Source organism: Tamandua tetradactyla, chromosome 2 (assembly GCF_023851605.1).
Source record: "Tamandua tetradactyla isolate mTamTet1 chromosome 2, mTamTet1.pri, whole genome shotgun sequence".
NCBI lineage: Eukaryota > Metazoa > Chordata > Mammalia > Pilosa > Myrmecophagidae > Tamandua > Tamandua tetradactyla.
The window spans coordinates 129,041,472-129,060,203 of NC_135328.1; the positions used below are offsets into that span (position 1 = coordinate 129,041,472).

The following is an 18,732-nucleotide window of genomic DNA, read 5'->3' on the forward strand; positions in this document are numbered from 1 at the left end:
GGGCCATGAACAAAGCGACTGTTACTTTATATCCCATAGTGTCAAATCCATATACTCTATTGAGCCTAATTCCTACAACAGCATCATTTTTCTCCTGCTCTGGCCCAAAAGATGCTTTAATCTGTGTTCATCTGGCACCAGTTAGCCAACCCGTTTTGCCTTTGAATGGGAATGGGAATATCCATGCACTGGAAGAAAACAACTGTTCAGAATGTGCCTGCCTCAAGGGTTCAAGAGTTCTCCCAATATATTTAGCCAGATCCTAGGAAAGGACTTGCAGGAATTCTATGATAAAAGGTATAATAGTGTTTTACTCTAATACATGGATGATTTGCTCTTTGCCAGGACCACTTCACAAGACTGTCTAGAAGGTACTAAGGCAGTTCTCCCACAAAAGGGACATTGGCTTTCCAACGATGGAAAGCCAATGATGTTCCTGGTTGCTAAAATATCAGGCCCTCTTATGTGACAATCTGAATATCCAAGTGGAAGCCATATGCAGCCTAAACCCAGCTACTCTCCTGCCAGTGTGAGAAGGCCTACCTGTGCATAAATATATAGAAACCTTAGAAGAAGTGTTCTCCCGCAGACCAGATTTAAAGCCTTTCTCCTGCCCTGTTGCAAAATACTATACAGAGAGTAGCAGTTTTCTGCACAACAAGATGTGACAGGAGGGTATGTGGTGGTAATGCTAGACTTAATTGTGGAATGTGGGCATCTCCCAGTAGGCACCTTGACTCAAAAAGCTGAACTTATCACAGTCACCAGAGCCCTGCTGTTAGGGGGAAAGTCTATTGTCAACACCTACACTGACTCGAGGTGTGCCTTCAACACTGCTCAGGTGCATGGGGCCCTATACAAGGAAAGAGGGCTGATCAATGTTGGAGGAAAGGAAATAAAGCATGGCCCAGAGATCGTGGCCCTCCTGGAAGCAGTATAGGCTCCCATGAAGGTTGCCATCATCCACCGCCTAAGGTATCAATCAGGAAACACAACAGTAGCCCAAGGGAATTGTCTGGCTGATAAGATAGCCAAGGCAGCAGCCTTAAAAGGAATCCACAGCTCTTTAACAGCAGCACTTCTACTGGAATCTATAAGTGGCATACTGCCAAAACATTCCAAGAATGAATGTACCTGGCTGAGCCAAGAAGGTGGTGCCCTGTTACAGAATGAATGGTGGAAATTCAAGGATGGTCAATTAGCAATTTCAGAAGTGCTCCACCAGATAGTGGTTTCACGACTTCGTGAAAATAGTTGCTATGAAAAAACAGCCTTGGAACAGTTTCTTCAACAGTACTTTTGTACGTCCCCTGACTATAACAGCTCTCCCCAGCAGCCTGTGCTAAATGTGTAACTTGTGCTCAAAACAAACTCCAACAAGGGCCAAACATCCACCCTGGGACTTCAAGTCGTGGGGCAGAGATTCCATTCAATAACATCCGAATAGACTTCACAGAACTCCCACAGGCAAGGGGGTATCACTACTTGCTACTGGGGGTCTGTACCTTCTCAGGACAGGTGGAGACCATCCCCATTCACTGAGAAAAAGTCCAGGAAGTGGTCCATTTCTTGGGCAAAGAAATCATTCCAATGTATGGTCTGCTGAGCTCCCTGGGCTCTGACAACGGACTGATATTTGTGGTCCAGATCATACAAAATCTCAGCAAAACCCTTTGCATAAGGTGGAATCTCCATACAGCATATAGGCCACAGAGTTCAGGAAAAGTGGAGTGAATGAACTGCACCATGAAGTCACATCTGAGGAAACTTTGTTAGGAAACCAATCTACACTGGACTGATGCATTTCCCATAGCCTTGTTAAAAATAAAATGCAACCCCACAAAACAAACCAGATTTTCCCCTTTTGAAGTTCTATTCAGATAGCCTCAACTGCTAATAAAAGAACTCTAAGGAAATATTACACAATTCAGAGAATTAACTTTACAAAGGCAGCTCCAGGGCCTAAGCACCACTTGGTTTCAGTTGCACAGCTGGGTAAATAAAAGATTCCCACTACAATTAACACCCCCTCTGCAATCCTTTACCCTGGGATCCCTAGTCTGGATACAAGATTGGAAAAATCAGGCATTAATACCCACTTAATTAGGGCCCTATACGGTCCTCCTTTCTACTCAAGGTTGCCAAGATCACCCCCTGGATCCACCACTCCCAGCTGAAGCCAGGAAATGGCTTAACTCCATCTCGGAAATGCCAAATTAATCAAGAGAACCCACAGCATCCGGCTTTGCATAAGAGAACCACTGCCCTGCCCCTACCACTTGGAAACTGGCTGGTCTACCCATGGCCAGAGCCTGAGAAAATCTTTGAGCCTTGCTTCAGTCACTCCAGAAGCTGACTGATCCATTCTCATCCAAAACCTGAGGACATCTTCAAGCCTGGCTTCAGTCATCCTGGAAGATAACTGATCCATGCACAGCTGAAGATTGAGGAATCACAGCATGGACATCCTGACCTGATGGGTCTGTGGACTGTTTTCTTCTTACTGTTTGTGTTTGTATGTCATGGTGCTATATTAGCCTTCCTAAAAATGGGTCACTTGCAATTCTTCCCAACGAATAACTTTACTCTAATTTAGTGGGATCCTTCATATCCAGGGTGATATCCACTTCCCCTTCCTATATAAGTTGCAGAATGTTGTTTTTATACTAATCTTGCTTGTACTTTTCTGAGGTCCTTCAAAACTGCTACCCTAGATTCCTGCCATGAATGCATCTGCACTACCTGGATCAGAGACACAGTCACTTCCACCCTGGTATTTCACACCCATTACACTTGCCAAGGTGTCCCCAAGGGCTTCTACACTTACTATCAGATCACATACTCAATCTGTGACCCTGGGAGGGACCATCACTACATATGCCATGACCATAACAAGCCCAAGCATGAAACTGTGGTAGAATTAAAATTGCAAGAAGGGGGGAAAGAAATAGCAATAAGCAGCACCACTGTTACAAAAAGCCAACAAGCAGTCTCCCTACTTTTTAATACTTCTCATGTGTGCCCTGCTGCAAGCTCAGTCAAAAGTTGTGCATTACACTGAATAGGAAACACCTGAGGTTCCCTCCTAAAAAAAACCCAAGTAGCCCCAGTTACAGGACTGGACACTGAAATCTCATCAATTTTGCCATTTTAAGTATTCATGATACCAGGTGGGACAAAGAAGTCCAGGTGCTCTATGGAAAAAAAAAGTCCCATATCAGGGTCCTTCATGGCCACCTCCTTTATATAAAGAAAACCATGAGCTCTTTCAACTGAAAAAAATTTCAGGTATTACATTACTTTTATGAGAAAATACAAGAACAACCCCCAGCCATTCCCATAAGCAATCAAAATCTGTTGTTTCATTTAGCGGAACAGGTAGCCTCCTCTCTAAATGTGTCCTCCTGTTATGTTTGTGGAGGAACAAATATGGGGGACCAATGGCCATGGAAAGCAAGGGAACTAATGCCGACACAAAAAGTAAATGTAACCACCTCCTGGCCTGGACCCAACCAATGGGACCTAACAACTTTTATAATTGAAAAAGTTGTGTAGCTAGATGGGGTGACACCTTTCCAGTGCCAGTTGGAAACTTTGGCTGTCTGGGGCAACAGTATTATAATCAGAGTAAAAATGCCATCTTATGGTGGGAATCAGTTAAAAATCACACAACTCCTGATCCATTGCCATTAGCCTCTTTCCCCACCCTAAAAGGTTTTTGGAGAGATATTTCAGCTCCAGGGGTTTGGAAAACTCCTGAAGGGTTGAAGGGTTGTATTGGCTCTGTGGCAGGACAGCCTATTCTGAATTGCCTGCAGAATGGGCAGGAGCCTGTGTGTTAGGAATCATTCTCTATTTCTTCTGTCTAGTTTCCCTAAAACAAGGGGAACTACTGTGGTGCGAAAACCAGGATTGAGGCCGCAGTCCTCCAGGAATGTTCCGCGATATTAGAGCAGGCTGAGACTAAGGGACTGAAGTTTCAGGAAGCAAGTGATTTATTAGTTCGTGCGCACGGGGCCCAGCCGAGTCACCTCAAAAGTATGAGCCCCTAACAAAAGGCAACCTTAGCTTTTATAGACTGTACAGTATGTTAAAGACAAGGTAAACAATTGGAGGATTTAAGTTGAGAATGGCCCAGGGCTTATAGACTGTACAACATGTTAAAGACAAGGTAAACAATTGGCGGATTTGAGAATGGCCCAGGGCCTATAGACTGTTGAGGGGCCCCCAACCCAGGAATATCTTATCTTGCCTATGTGCATTTTCACCAGTTCCTGAAGACTAGGGGAGGGGGTTTCAGGATTTTCCACAGAGAGCACAGCTAAATCAGAAAGAGGGGGAGGCCTGCCTGCTACACTACTAGGATACCAGCCTAAGAATCAGAAAATAACTGGGCCCAAAAGAGAGGCATACCGATAGGGAACTGGAAAAACAATGAGTGGCCTCCTGAGCACATTATCCAGTATTATGGGCCAGCAACATGAAATGGATCATGGGATATTGAACTGTGATTTACATGCTAATTGGCATCATTCTGCTTCAGGCAGTGGTGGAATTAAGTACAAATGAAATGGCCTGTACTCTAGATCTGTTGGCACAGCAACAGATAAAATTTAAAACAGCCATCTATCAGAATTGATTGACTCTTGATTGCCTGTTAGTCAAGAAAGGTGGAGTATATGGAAAATTCAACCTTTCCAACTATTGTTTGGAATTAGATAACCAAGAAAAAGTAACAGAAAAAGTGACCAATCACAAGAGAACGCTAGCCCATGTCCCAGTTCAGATCTGGAATGGCTGGGACCCCAAAAACCTATTTGGAGGGTGATTCTCAACTTTTGGAGGATTCAAAACTCCGAAAGCATTTTAGGGTTGCTTGGTCTATGTCTTACCCCCCTGACTCCTCCCTTGCTTACTAAAAAGTGTGAGTCAAACTATAAAAGCCTTGATAGACAAACAGCCTCCCACTTACTTTATCTCAGAGGTCTGCACCCTTTGAACTATCACAATTATGAATTAGTCCCCACAAGTGAAAATGGTCTTGTACACCTATGAAATAAAATGTGATGAATAATATCATCATAACAGGGAATGAGGTGGCTTACAAATTTAACCTCAGTATTCTTGTATAACTTTATGAATTTTTGTGTATCACTTATGCATTTGTGCATATTACTCTGTGTGACTGCATGCATCACTCTATAAATATGTGTATTCATAAATGTATATAAATGCAAGCTCTTTTGAAGGAAGAAAAACAGGATGTCTTCCATGCTGCAAATCATGTCCAGGCTAACTCAAACATGTCAGAAAATATCAGTGTGCAAAAACAGGATGTCTACCAGGCCTGTTTTTTTGTCACTCCAGAAGCTGCCTGTATCTCTGTTAGTTAGATTCAGTTGTCAACTTGGCCAGGTGAGCATACCTAATCTTGTTGCTGCGGACATAAGCCAACAGTACCTGAACCTCATCTGTTGCCAATTACATCTGCAGTGGGCTAGGAGGCGTGTCTGCTGCAATGAGTGACGTTTCACTTAATTGGCTGGTGCTTAAATGAGAGAACGCAATGTAGCACAGACTAGCAGCTTGGCATTCCTCATCTCAGCACTTGCAGCTCAGCCCGGGCCCTTGGAGATGGAGAAAGAAATCACCCCGGGGAAAGTTGTTGGAACCCAGGGGCCTGGAGAGAAGACCAGCAGAGACCATCCTGTGCCTTCCACGTAAGAAAGAACCTCAGTGGAAAGTTAGCTGCCTTTCCTCTGAAGAACCAACAAAATAAATCTCCTTTTATTAAAAGTCAATCCATCTCTGGTGTGTTGCATTCCAGCAGCTAGCAAACTAGAACAATCTCAGACAAAAGAGTTCAGCTAAGGACCAGATAGTAACTTCCACCCTGCAAGTTCTTCTGTACTTTTCCAGTGTTTACCACCCATTCCCATAGTAACTCCTGCCTTGCTCACTAGCCTATATAATCTAGAAACACAGAATATTTGGGGCTCAGACTTTGGATGGAAGTCCTCTGGCCCTGCCAGCAATAAAAGTTTTGTTCAATTCTCAGAGGCTCAGGTGCTTTCTTGGGTGTAGTTTGAAGTTTTCCCTACTTCAATGTGATTCCACACATTCCAGATGGGCCTTGATTAATTTCCTGGACTCCTTTAAAAGAGGAAATATTTTGGAAAAAATTTCAGAGCCACAAAAGCCATGACAGCCCACACAGCCAGAGACCTCTGGAGATGAATAAGGGAAACACCCCCAGGGGAGCTTTATGAGACAAGAAGTCTGGAAAGAAAGGTAGCAGACATAACCATGTTTGCCATGTCCTTTCCACTTGAGAGAGAAACCCTGAATGTTATCAGCCTTTATGAATCCAGGTACCTTGCCCTGGTGCCTTAGATTGGATATTTCTATAACAGTGCTTTAATTTGGACATTTTCATGACTTTATAACTATAAATTTGCAATTTAATGAATTCCATTTTTTAAAAGCTATTCCATTTCTGGTATATCACATTCCAGCAGCTAGCAAACTAGAACAGAGACTTTGCAAATAATTTTTTGTTCTCTGCCCCAAGTACTCTGGGATATTTTGGGGGCATCACACTAACCTGTATAAAACAACAAGGTCTTATACCTTTTTCAGGGTTCCATGTATTTATGGTGTTCCACTAAACTGATCATTCAAGTTAAATTAGGTAATGTGCTAATTTAGGTAAATTTTGTACCAACTAAATATCTTTTCCTTTGGTCTCAAACAGAACTTGAAGTTTTAAATCATGGCTCATACCATCCTTTACCCTGTATTCTGAGTTACCTTATTCTTATCCAGATCAGCTTCATTTATATCACTAGTAAAAGTCTTCTCCCATTTTATACTTTTTAAACAGTTCCAGTATGGGACTAATGATTTTCATAGCTTCAGAGCTCTGTGAGTCTCAGGTGTCATGTAAATACCTAAAGCTTCTGGCTATTTATAGCAATATATACCAGGTTATTTACAAACAGCTTAATATCTCAGAATTTAGAAATAACAGCTACAACTCCTAAATATATGTGACTGCTGTAAGGGTTTATAATCTAGGACCCTTTCTGATAGACCCCAACATGTTAACCCATACTCCCAACTTCAATTCACTGCTTGTATATCATATTTCATCCATATGCACGAGACGTGATAATATTGGTTTTTTCTGAAATTTCATTCAATATTAAGCCTTAAGATTTCTTCACTTAATTATATGCCTCACAAATTCATTCTTTCATGAAGCTTTTCAGTAGTCATTTGTATGCAGTCATTGTATTCAGTAGTCATAAGTTGTTGCACCCTTAAGCCACCTCCATTCATTGCAAATTACAAACACACCACTGTATACAACAGTTTGTAAATACCCATTCATATCCCCACACTCAGTTCTTCCAGATATAAAGAGCAACAGGGTTTCAGGATCATATGGCAATCCCACCCCTAGCCTCCGGGGAGCCACCAAACTGCCTTCCAGAGAGGCTGCATCTCTCAACTTCCCTACAGTGAATGAATACAGTTCTTTCTCTATATTTTCTTTTGCACTTGTTTTTTTTTGTTCATTTTAACAGTTTTATTCACACTCATACAATCCAACCTGAATAAATAGATATGACTTCTCTGCCATAATCTTTAGGAAGACATTTCCTTTTCTGCCACAAAGGATCCATTCCCCTCCCCCATACTTCCCTTTCCTTGACCTTTTGTTTTGGCATGATGCCTTTCTTACATTCAGTGGAAGCTATCACAATTGTTACTGTTGACTATAGAGCTTAACTTGCATTAATTGCGTTTTTTCCTGCAAGCCATCCATTTAGTTTGGCTTTGATATGAAGATTTTGGGGAATGACAAAATGAGTTTTAATGTGCTTTCTAAAATTTAATATACTAATGCAGTTTTTATAATAGTAACATAATTCCATCCTTATATTTGTTTATATTTACCAATGAGCTGAATCTATAATAGGTTTTAATGAATTTTTATATTGTGATTTCAATTTATGATACAGTCATGAAGTTCTTCTATCACATTTTAATGAGGTTTGATAGTGTAATTCAGGAATTTCATCCATTTCCATTATGCCGTCAAATTTATTAGCATAAGGTTCACATAATTACTCTTTTTTATTAACTATGTTAAAGATTTATTGACTTCATTAATCTGTTCAGTGAACCATCAGCTATATTAACTTTCCTTGATTGATCTCTCATTCTTATAACACAATTTTGTAAGTAGACATTTATTAAATTAATTTAAAAATTTAGCAAAATAGAAATAAATAAAGGAAATAATGAAATAATTTAAAGTATAAAATAAATTAATAAAATAAATAAATAAAATAATTTAAAATATGAAATAAATTAATAAAATATAACATTATTTTATTTTATTAAACATCAAAATAATAAACATATGTATAACATAGTTCTATTCTTCATAACAAGTACAATATAGCATAGAACTTAAGGAGTCATTTACATGGAAGTCTCAGAAGTTGGAGATATTTGAATCTAACAAAGGTCATTTCTGTATTCCATAAGTTTATTTCCTTTTAGAAGAGAATTACAGTTGGTTGATTACATAAATAAATGGTAAATGGTTTAAAAATCCTTACTGCCTTGCTTTGCTAAATATGGTAAATACATTTTAAATATGTGTGTGGGTGGGGAGGGAGAGATTGTATCTCAGGTTAAACACTGGATTAAGGCTAGGTTTTCTTCATAACTAAGTTTCTGGGGAGGGATAATGTTATAAATTTGCAGAAGTAATTGTTTTCTAACACCAAATCCTCAATCTTAAGCCAATGCTAAAGAATATTATGGGACTTTTTAATGGTTTCCACTCAATTTGTTTAATAAACTAGGTAATACTAGCTTTGTTGTATGCTAATGATTCTAGTTGCCAATATTAAACATGTACAACTTGCAGTGGGGGAAATAGAAACACCCACACATATACTCTATGAGCATATATATTACTATATATGAGACAGTTATTAACTTATTTTCTCTCATCTCATAATCCACCGTTGTTACTGTGATTTTCCATTTATATATCAACTTCAAACCACTTTATGTATGGTCAACAAGACATTATTTGTGAGACTCTCATTGTCATGTGGGCAGTGCATGTTTATCATAGATAGATATATATCATATTTCTTAAATGTAATACATATACATATATGCATGTATGTGACTGTTTGTACTTTATTTTCCTCTCAGCTCTTTACACAGGGACTTCATTCTGTCTCTGCCAAGTTGTAACACTTACATGATTGAAATAACTCTCATTAAAACAAACCCTGGAGAATAGTTCTCAAGTGACCAACACTACTGAAACAGTGTTATAATTACCATTCCTGTTTCAGAAAAAAAATTGTGCTGTGGAAGTTCTAGGTAGACATTCCTAGCCACAAAGTTGATTAGGCACCTGTGAGTCACAAAGAAAGGAAAGAAGGAAAGCAAGACATTTAGGTGAGTTCTATTTTATTGAAAAAATTAACTGTTTGTGCAAAACCATGCAGTCAATTCACTCATTAGTTTACAATCTAATATTGTAAATGTATATCAATCACTACTGACAATTTCCAACTGATCTCTGAAAACAGCAAGCCTCAATTGAAATAGCATTGAACAATAATGGATTCTTAAAATAATATTATTAAAACAATATTTATACTGTGCTTTTGTTATATCAGAGACTCCAAAGTGTTTTAATCTATAGAATATTTTTAATATTTGTAAGCAAGCACAGGCTTCATTATCCTCATTTGACATGTTAGGGTACTGAAATACAGAAAGGCATAATTTGAAGCCAGTGTTTGAATCAAAATCTTCTGGCACCAGAGGCCCTGATTTTAATCCTTTTGCTAACTTGTCTGTCCATGGAATATCTCCCATAGACTGTGCTCCTTTAACAATGGCATCTAAAAATAATTCCTCCAAAAAGGGGTAGATGGTCTAAAGGGATATTTACCAATATGTAAAACAATTCTTATACTTTTTAATTTGAGAACCACTGATAAATATTTAATTTTGAGTGCACCATAAAAATATGAAAATTTTCAAGATGTTTTAACAAAGCAAAGTGTTTTTTAAAGTGTAAATGTTTTGTTAACTTGTCTAATAAGTAGGCATTTGGCATCAACTCTGGACTTAAATTACCCAGTTCAAATCTGGGGCCCCATCTGGGGCAGTGAAAACTTAAGGAAATTACTTAACTCTCTCAGTCTCTTTTTCTTTCTCTGTGAAATGAAAGTAAATGTACCAATTGCCTCATATAGATTAAATGAGATCATACATATGATCATCAATATTTATTGAAAAATATGTGACCCTGCCCAATATGGGAAATCAACCCAATCTTTTTCATCATGGAACACTCACTACAAAGCATATTGTTCAACTTTATTCATTGGGCTATTGACAGAAGTGGAGCTAATATGAATTTCTTAATTTACAATTCAGTGCATACTTCATAATATCACATTGAATTATTACAGGCTCATTTCCACAACTGCCTTTTAAAAGATGGAATTTTCTGAAGACAAGGAAACATTGTAAGTACTATGATGCCTGTGGAAAATAGTTTGATTATGTTTTCCACATTATTTCCAGATATAAGGAATCACTAAACAATACACTGGGTAACCAAAAGGAAAATTAGATACTATTAGCAAATTTTGCATCTTGGAAATCACCTATTTCAAAACCTCTGTCACATACACTAGGTAGTAGAAATAAGAAAACTTTATACTTCTGTTTCCCACTTTCATAAAACTTATTATAGACCTAGGAAGACTTAGGCCCCATGGCTGATCATTCACATATTATACTGGCATGCTGCCTCTCAAAATGGTGAAATTTTTATTTTTATAGTGAGTATTTTGCACCAAAGAGTACTAGCCCAGCAAAAAATCAGCAGGTAGAATTGTTAGTATCCCTTATTTAGACTTTAGTGCATGGATTAAAGCAACAGGAAATCAATGTGGGACCCAAGAGAATAGGCCTTGGAGTCAAACAGAAAAGATCACCCACATAACATACTAGCCAGGGAAGTTGCCAGCATCTTAATGTCCTTTTGACATGTGTCCTATTGGTCTACTCTGAATGCTGAATAAAATAAAAACAATCTGTGTCATTTTAGATTGATTAACTTATAATGATCATTCAATAAATGTTGACATAGTTTTTCCCCATTTAAACCTGAAATATCAAAACATAAAATTCCTTGGATTTCCATATCTACTCTGAGAGTATGTAAATCCTAACAGTCAAACAAAGGAATTGTGTTATACTGTCCGTCCAGTATGAAAGACATATGAAAATAAGCTCTTTCAGAGTGTGGTGGAAAAACATCATTCATTCAGTATTATATTTTCATCTTTGCTCTCAGTCAAATGCTGTAAAATTGCTCAAGTTAGAGCAGTGAAGCATACAGCACAGACTTTCAATTCCTGGAGCCTGAAGCTTACATAGAAACAAAAATTGCCCCCACGTAGAATTGGGATATTTTCTCTGAAGTAAAGGAAAAAGTCAGAAAAAGCATGTACTGCACTTTCATATGCAAGAACCAGAAAACTGAGATTTGGGAGTGAATTTTAAATATAACATCTGATACCTTATTGCAGAAAATAAATACATAATAATTACTAATTGGTGCTGCAGATTTTCAAATAAAAATGGAAGAGTGCATATAATAATATAGGAAAAGAAATTGAGATTTATTTTGCTTTTCACATAAAAAGTGGGATGAACTTTGTCACTTACTCTTTCCAGGGTAAATATGTTTATTTCCTTTTCTTACACAGTAAGAAATGGAGTTTCAAAGATTTACAAATGATAAATGCACACATACCCACAGACACGTAAACACAAACAATTTGAAATGGTGCTATATGCTCACTTCAGCTAATTTGCTTGTTTACTTAATTTTTGTCATGCTGTTTTTATGGCTAGCCTACAGATCTACAGTAGTAGAACAATATTGCTATAGTTATTTAAGCATTGCTATGAAATACTACCCCATCCTATGCATTGTTTTTAATTTTACTTTTCCATGGATGAACGTAAAACCTACAATGGAATCCCAACTTGTAGTTCCCATAGACCTAAGTTACACTGCTTTCCTTATATGAATATATCATTGATAATGTATTAAAGATATATCAAGCAATATATCATGGCTTTTTTATATTTAAAACAACATATTTAAGAATGCTTTTTAAGAAATTGTATTTCCTAGATAATGAAATGTATCATAGTGGGACTTATTACAGGAAAAATTTAAAAAAATTGTTATACTTACAGATATGAAAAAGTGCCACACAAAGATTATACTAAAATGCTTAATTTTTATCAAAAAACAAGCACATAGCTAATGAATTTGTCTTGTATAATCAATATTACATCAACCAATTTAATTTAAATCAAATAGATATTGTACATTAGCCCAGGGAAACTGACTTCAGATTTCTGACTTCCAGAGTTTTAAGATAATAAATTTGTTTTCAAGCCATTAAATTTGCAGTAACTTTTTATAGCAACAATAGGAAGATGAGACAGTTGGGGAAGGAAAATAATCTGAATAAATTGAATTTCCACAAATAATCAACTCCACTTGACAATTCCAACTCTAGACCGAGGCCAGATATAATTTTTTTGTAATAGAAAACTAACTCAGTGTCTATGCATCGGGTGTTCTTCATTTTAAATTTTGTGCTCTGATTTTTAGATTTTTTAAATAAAAATACAAGGAATATAAAATGAAAATATAATTTAAAATAGATCATAGATGCCTTTCCCCTATATTATGGGGAAATTAAAGTTGAAGAATATAGTGATGCAATTATAGATGCTGACACTTTGTGTGTGAATGGTAATTTAGTTCTAATGCCTTTCATTTGCAGTGAATTTTTTTATTTCACAGCATTTGCAATATAGTAGATGGAGGTATTTTACCCAGGATCAGAAACTGAATGTTTTTAACACCACACAGACATCCCAAACTTGTAATGTAATTTAATTTAATGTCCTTAGCATTAAATAGTATTTAGTTTGCAAATTTTCTTCTCTCCCTCCTTTCACTTAGTGCTTCCAAAATGGAAAATTTTACACCTGTCTCAAAATTTGTGTTAATTGGATTCAGAGGAGGACCAAGGATGCAGATGATGCTATTTCTGATCTTTTTGATTCTTTATGTCACAGCTGTCATTGGGAATTTTGGCATGATTGTAATTATCAGGGCTGATGCCCACCTCCACACTCCCATGTATGCCTTCCTCCAAAGCCTTTCCTGCTTGGACATCTGCTATTCTTCCACAATTGCACCCAGGGCACTGGTGAACTGCCTGAAAGAAGATCACACAGTTTCCTTCAGTGGGTGTGCTTCTCAGTTCTTCTTCCTCTCTCTTTTTGGTACCACAGAGGCTTTTCTTCTGGCTGCTATGGCCTATGACCGCTTTATTGCCATATGTAAACCTCTTCTATACTCTGTGAGCATGTCTCAAAAGGTCTGTGTGCTCTTAGTGTTGGGGTCGTACTTGTGGGGTGTGGTGAATGCCATCATTCAAACAACAATGACCTTCAGGTTGACCTTCTGTGGATCCAATGAGATCAATGATTTTTTCTGTGATGTGCCCCCACTATTATTCCTCTCATGCTCAGATACATTTATAAACAAATTAGTTCTTCTTGGTGTATGTGGCTCCATTATTGTCAGTACATTCTTGATTGTCTTGATCTCATATATCTACATCATCTCAACAATCCTGAGGATTCGTTCAGTGCAAGGACGCCAGAAAGCTTTCTCCACGTGTGCGTCCCACCTGACTGGTGTATGCTTGTTCTTTGGTACAGTTTTCTTCATGTATGCGCAGCCCAGTGCCATCTCCTCCATGGAGCAAAGTAAAGTAGTAGCCATCTTTTATACTATTGTTATCCCCATGTTGAACCCTCTGATATACAGCCTGAGAAACAATGATGTCAAGCAAGCTCTAAGGAGGAGCAAGCAAAGGTTGTTTATCTGATCTATTGGCTATGGATCACATGAATCATTCCTGGATTTTGCTTTTCACCACTACTCATGCATTGCATTGTAGGAATACAATATTTTTTAGTTTAATTATTGAAATATGTGATCAAGAAAAAAGAGTGCATTTTAATTATCATTATCTATCCAAAACCAAACTCTAGGCCTTGCACTGACTAAAATGTACACTGGAAGAATGGGTGATTGTGTGTATAAATATTCATGACTGTATTTCTTCATATTGTAGATCATTCTAACGTCACTCCATCAGATAACAATTAGGTAAAAACAATTCTGTACTTTTATTTTAAATAAATGAATTTGATTTGGATATAGCTTAACAAAATCAGAAACAGAGCAATCCCAAAGGAAAAAAAAAAACAGAAAGTTTTTTAATATTTAAAAAATATTAGAAGGATCTAAATTGGTAATTGATATTTTCCATAATAAAAAAGAAATAAAATTGTATGCACACTTTTTTAACAGCTTTAATGAACTACAAATGACATGCAACAAAAACATGCATTTAAAGTGTACATATATTATGTTTTAACATTTTTATATGTATATTTGTCAAGTTATCACCATAATCAAGATAATAAATATATCCATTGCACCAAAAGCTTCTATGGGCTACCGCATAATGATTCTCATACCCCTCCCCACCACCTTACTCCTCGGGCAGCTACTGATCTGTTTTTATAATTAGAGATTACTTTGAACTTTCTAAAATGTAACATAAATTGAATTATAAAACATGTACCCATTTTATTATTTAATTTCACAGCATACTTCAAATTTTTTAAATTGTAGCAGATATCAATAGCTAATTCCATTTTGTGATTCATTAATATTCAATTGATTTTATATGTCACAATCACCTTAACATTTTATCTCTTGATTGACATTTGGATCAGTTCCAATTTGAACATATCACAAATATAGTTTCACTGAATATTTGTGTAGAAGTATTTTTATGAACATAAGCTTGGGATTTTAACTTGAATATCCAATGAAGATTGGTGTTGAACCTATTCCTATGTATTTGATTTCTTGTATAACTCTCTGGTGGGTTGTCTAATCAAATGTTTTCCATATATGTTTTAATTGGGTTAATAATTTTCTTATTATTGTAATCAGTGAGTTCTTTGTATATTCCAAATGCATGCCTATTTACAAAATATATGTTTTCTCGTATTATCTTAGTGATGTTCTTCTAAGAAAAATAGTTTAAATTCTGTTCAAATCCAATTAAAATAAATATTATCTATGGAAAATAATTTCATTAACATATCTGAAAAATCTTTCCCTAATCCAGGGCCAATGAGGTTTGCCTCTATGTTTTCTTCTGCAAGTTTTGTAGTTTTAGATTGACCTTTATGCCTATGATAATTTTGAGTTGTTTTTAACGTGAAAAAACAGGTCTTTTCTCATATAGATCCAAATGTTTCAGAATTATTACTTGTAAAGGCTAATCTTTCTCCACTGAATTTCTTTTCAACTTTTGCCAAACTCGATTTTGCCAAAAATCAGTTACACATACATACGCTTATATAGAATTGTAATGTCATCTTGATGAATTTACGCTTTTAGAATTATGAAATGATTTTCATATTTCCTACTAATATTCTTTGCACTGGCATCTACTCTACCTAGTCCATTTTTCTTTTGATTTGTGGCTAATGATATATTGATTGTCATCCTTTTACTTTAACCTCTGTTTCTTAGTATTTCTGGGTGATTTTCATACACAATCTACAGTTTATTCTTACATATTTCTTCAACTAAACAATCCCTGTCCTTCAACTGAGGTAATTAGATTATTTACATTTGATGCGGTTATAAAGAGAGTTAGCTCTATATCTATCACCTTCCTTTTTGTTTCTATTTTTCCCAATTGCTTTGTTCCCTTTCCTTTTTTCTTGCTTTCTTTTGGATTCATTAAATAACATTTTTCTAATTTCATTTTATCCCCATATTTTGTGTCGCTGAACATAACTGTTTTATTTTTATTTTTGTATTTGCTTTAAGGTCCATACTATGAATTTAAACTTAATATATTCTAATATACAGCAATGTTCCACCCCATATTAAACAAAGAAACTCCCAAATGTACTGTTTTCATTTGTCTGCTCCTGACTTTTCTTCTATTTCATGACATATTTTATTTTTACATTAGTATTAATCTGCAACATGTTATTTTAACTAAAAGAGAAATGATATTTTAAAGATATTTAATAATTTAAAAATCTTATACCTTACCCATATTGTTATCATTTCTTAAGTTCTTAATTCTGTTATGTCAATCTGTATTTTCCTCTACCATTATTTTCCTATTGCTTGCAAAATTTCCTTCATTATTTATTCTTGTCTTGGTCAGATATTGATGAGATTTTTTTGCTTGTTTTTGACCAAGTAGTTTTTTCTTTCCCTTTCTCTTTTTCTTTGGGTGCTATAACTGTTGGAATATCTGACCAATTGAAATTTTCTCATTACCCACCTATGCTCCATATGTTTTCTTTTATCACTTTGTTTTGAATATGTTCAATGTTGAATATATTCTATTACAATTTTAAAATCACAAATCTTTTATTCTGCAATGTCTAAAATACCACTAATCTCATATAGTGTATTCATTTCACATATTTCATTTTTTAAATACATTAGAAATTTTATTTTGGTCTTTTTACATCTTCTGTGATACAAATTACCTGTCTTTGCACATATAAAATATAATTATATTTGAGAAGGTGCATATAATTTACTAGGGAAAGTGTAATTTCTTCATTAAGTGGTTCAGGGAACAACTGCTACCTAAATGCAAAAGAATGCAGATGGACTTCAACCTCATACCATATACAAAAATTAATTAAAAATGAATCATAGCCCTACATCTGTGAGTTAAATTGTGTAACTCATAGAATAAAACATAGGGAAAGTATTTGAGATTTTGGGTTATAAATCATCTCATAACTATGACAGACAAAACATGATCGATTCCCATGACTGATGGGAAAGAAGGGAGAATAGAATGCTCTACATTCAGTCCTACTGGAAGAACAACTTTTAAACAGATAGCAACTATCTGAAACCACTATTCTGAAACTCTGGAGGTCAGTAAAACATTCTCCAGTATCCAGGGAATAGCAAGAGTGGGAAGTTTATAAACTACGGGTATTCTATCAAGGCAGGAAGCTGGAGCAAGCATAAGACTAACCTCATTTAATACTCTTCTCTCAGAGAAAACTCTTCAATAGCCTTATTTCAATATCATGTAAACACTGTTTCATAAATTTAATCCATATTGTCTTAGGTAGTAGTATAAATGTGTTCCTTCTTATTCAATCTTGTAGATACAGATCCTATCTTAAATTTAACACCATTACAGTAAATACTTTATGTTTAATTGGCATACTTTTATTATTATATCTTAAGCAGCTTCATTTGGGGAATACAGTAAAATCCATAAAGTCATCAATAAGTATTTAAAAATATTCAGTACTTTTAAAATCAAAAGTTTTTAGTTTTAAAACATAATATCAAGAAATATTGTTTATTAGTGAGAAATGTTATGCTTTGGACCATAGAGAGAAGGAATAGAGAATGCATCTGAAATGTAATATGATGTATAAACAAATTTAGAAACTTATAGAGGAAATGAAGTTTTAATATAGTTGTTATAAAATTAATAGTGTCACTTAGATAGAATAGCTTATCTATTTACAGGATAATACAATAATTTTAGTGAGTGCAATTAAAGCATTCTAAAATCATTTACATTTTTCAATGATTTTAGGTATTCTTTATATTAAATTTTAGTCAATTAATTGTTGATGCTAAAGTATGTCTTGTAACTACTTAAAAATAGCAAACTGTTAATTGATTTTACACAATATTACCATTGTATAAAGATGACAAATGAAAATTCATTCATTAGTAAAAATCAAAATGGAACAGCAGAAATCATTCCAGATTCAATAACATTTTATGACATACATTGTGATTTCTCAGCAAAGGCAAGAGCTTTATACAGTGTTAAAAAAAGGAACACAACAAGTTATAGGCTGTTTGTTAGACACGTGTGTTAAATATAAGGAAATGTAAACATTGAATGCTACTGTAGACAATGTCAAAGTAGGCAAATAACGAAAATAAACCTAATCAATCCATATAAATGCTCAAACAAATTAGTCTTTTCAGTAATAAATAAAATAGAGATAAGTCTGAAAATATGTTTCAGAGAGCAAAATAAACAATTTTGATTTAGTGATAAAGTTTTTTCAAGCATATATGAAATTTATTCTCCAATTGACTTGATCCTATTTCACAAAGCAAATTTCAACATATTTGACTCAACCCTGGTATGTAGTTAACATCCTCACCAAAAATAAATAGAAATAAAAATTATAAAATAATTTAAAGATATTTGTTGTTTGATGTTGAAAAATCCATTTATAAATAATCATGGGTCAAAATCAGAATCAAACAGTGTAATAATTACACTTAAATGAGAATGACAATATTATTATTATTTTTTTTTTTTTTAAAGAGAGAGGGAGGAAAGGAAGGAAAGACAGAGAAGGAAGGAAGGATGGAAGGAAGGAAGGGAGGAAGAAAGGGAAACATCTTTAAACATTTTCTTGTTTTATTATATTTTGTTTGTTTGTTTGTTTTTTACATGG

General features: G+C 35.3%; 1 protein-coding gene across 1 annotated transcript; it reads left to right on the top strand.

Moving 5' to 3' along the window:
- Window positions 1–13,121: 13,121 nt before the first annotated feature.
- Window positions 13,122–14,048, top strand: LOC143662147 (olfactory receptor OR9H1-like). The gene has a single exon (XM_077135607.1). It carries the CDS (start codon window positions 13,122–13,124, stop codon window positions 14,046–14,048), a length of 927 nt encoding a protein of 308 aa, XP_076991722.1.
- The last annotated feature ends 4,684 nt before the right edge of the window (window positions 14,049–18,732 follow it).

Coding starts and splice junctions, on each gene's coding strand:
- LOC143662147 (XM_077135607.1), top strand. CDS start 13,122: ATGGAAAATTTTACACCTGTCTCAAAATTTGTGTTAATTGGATTCAGA.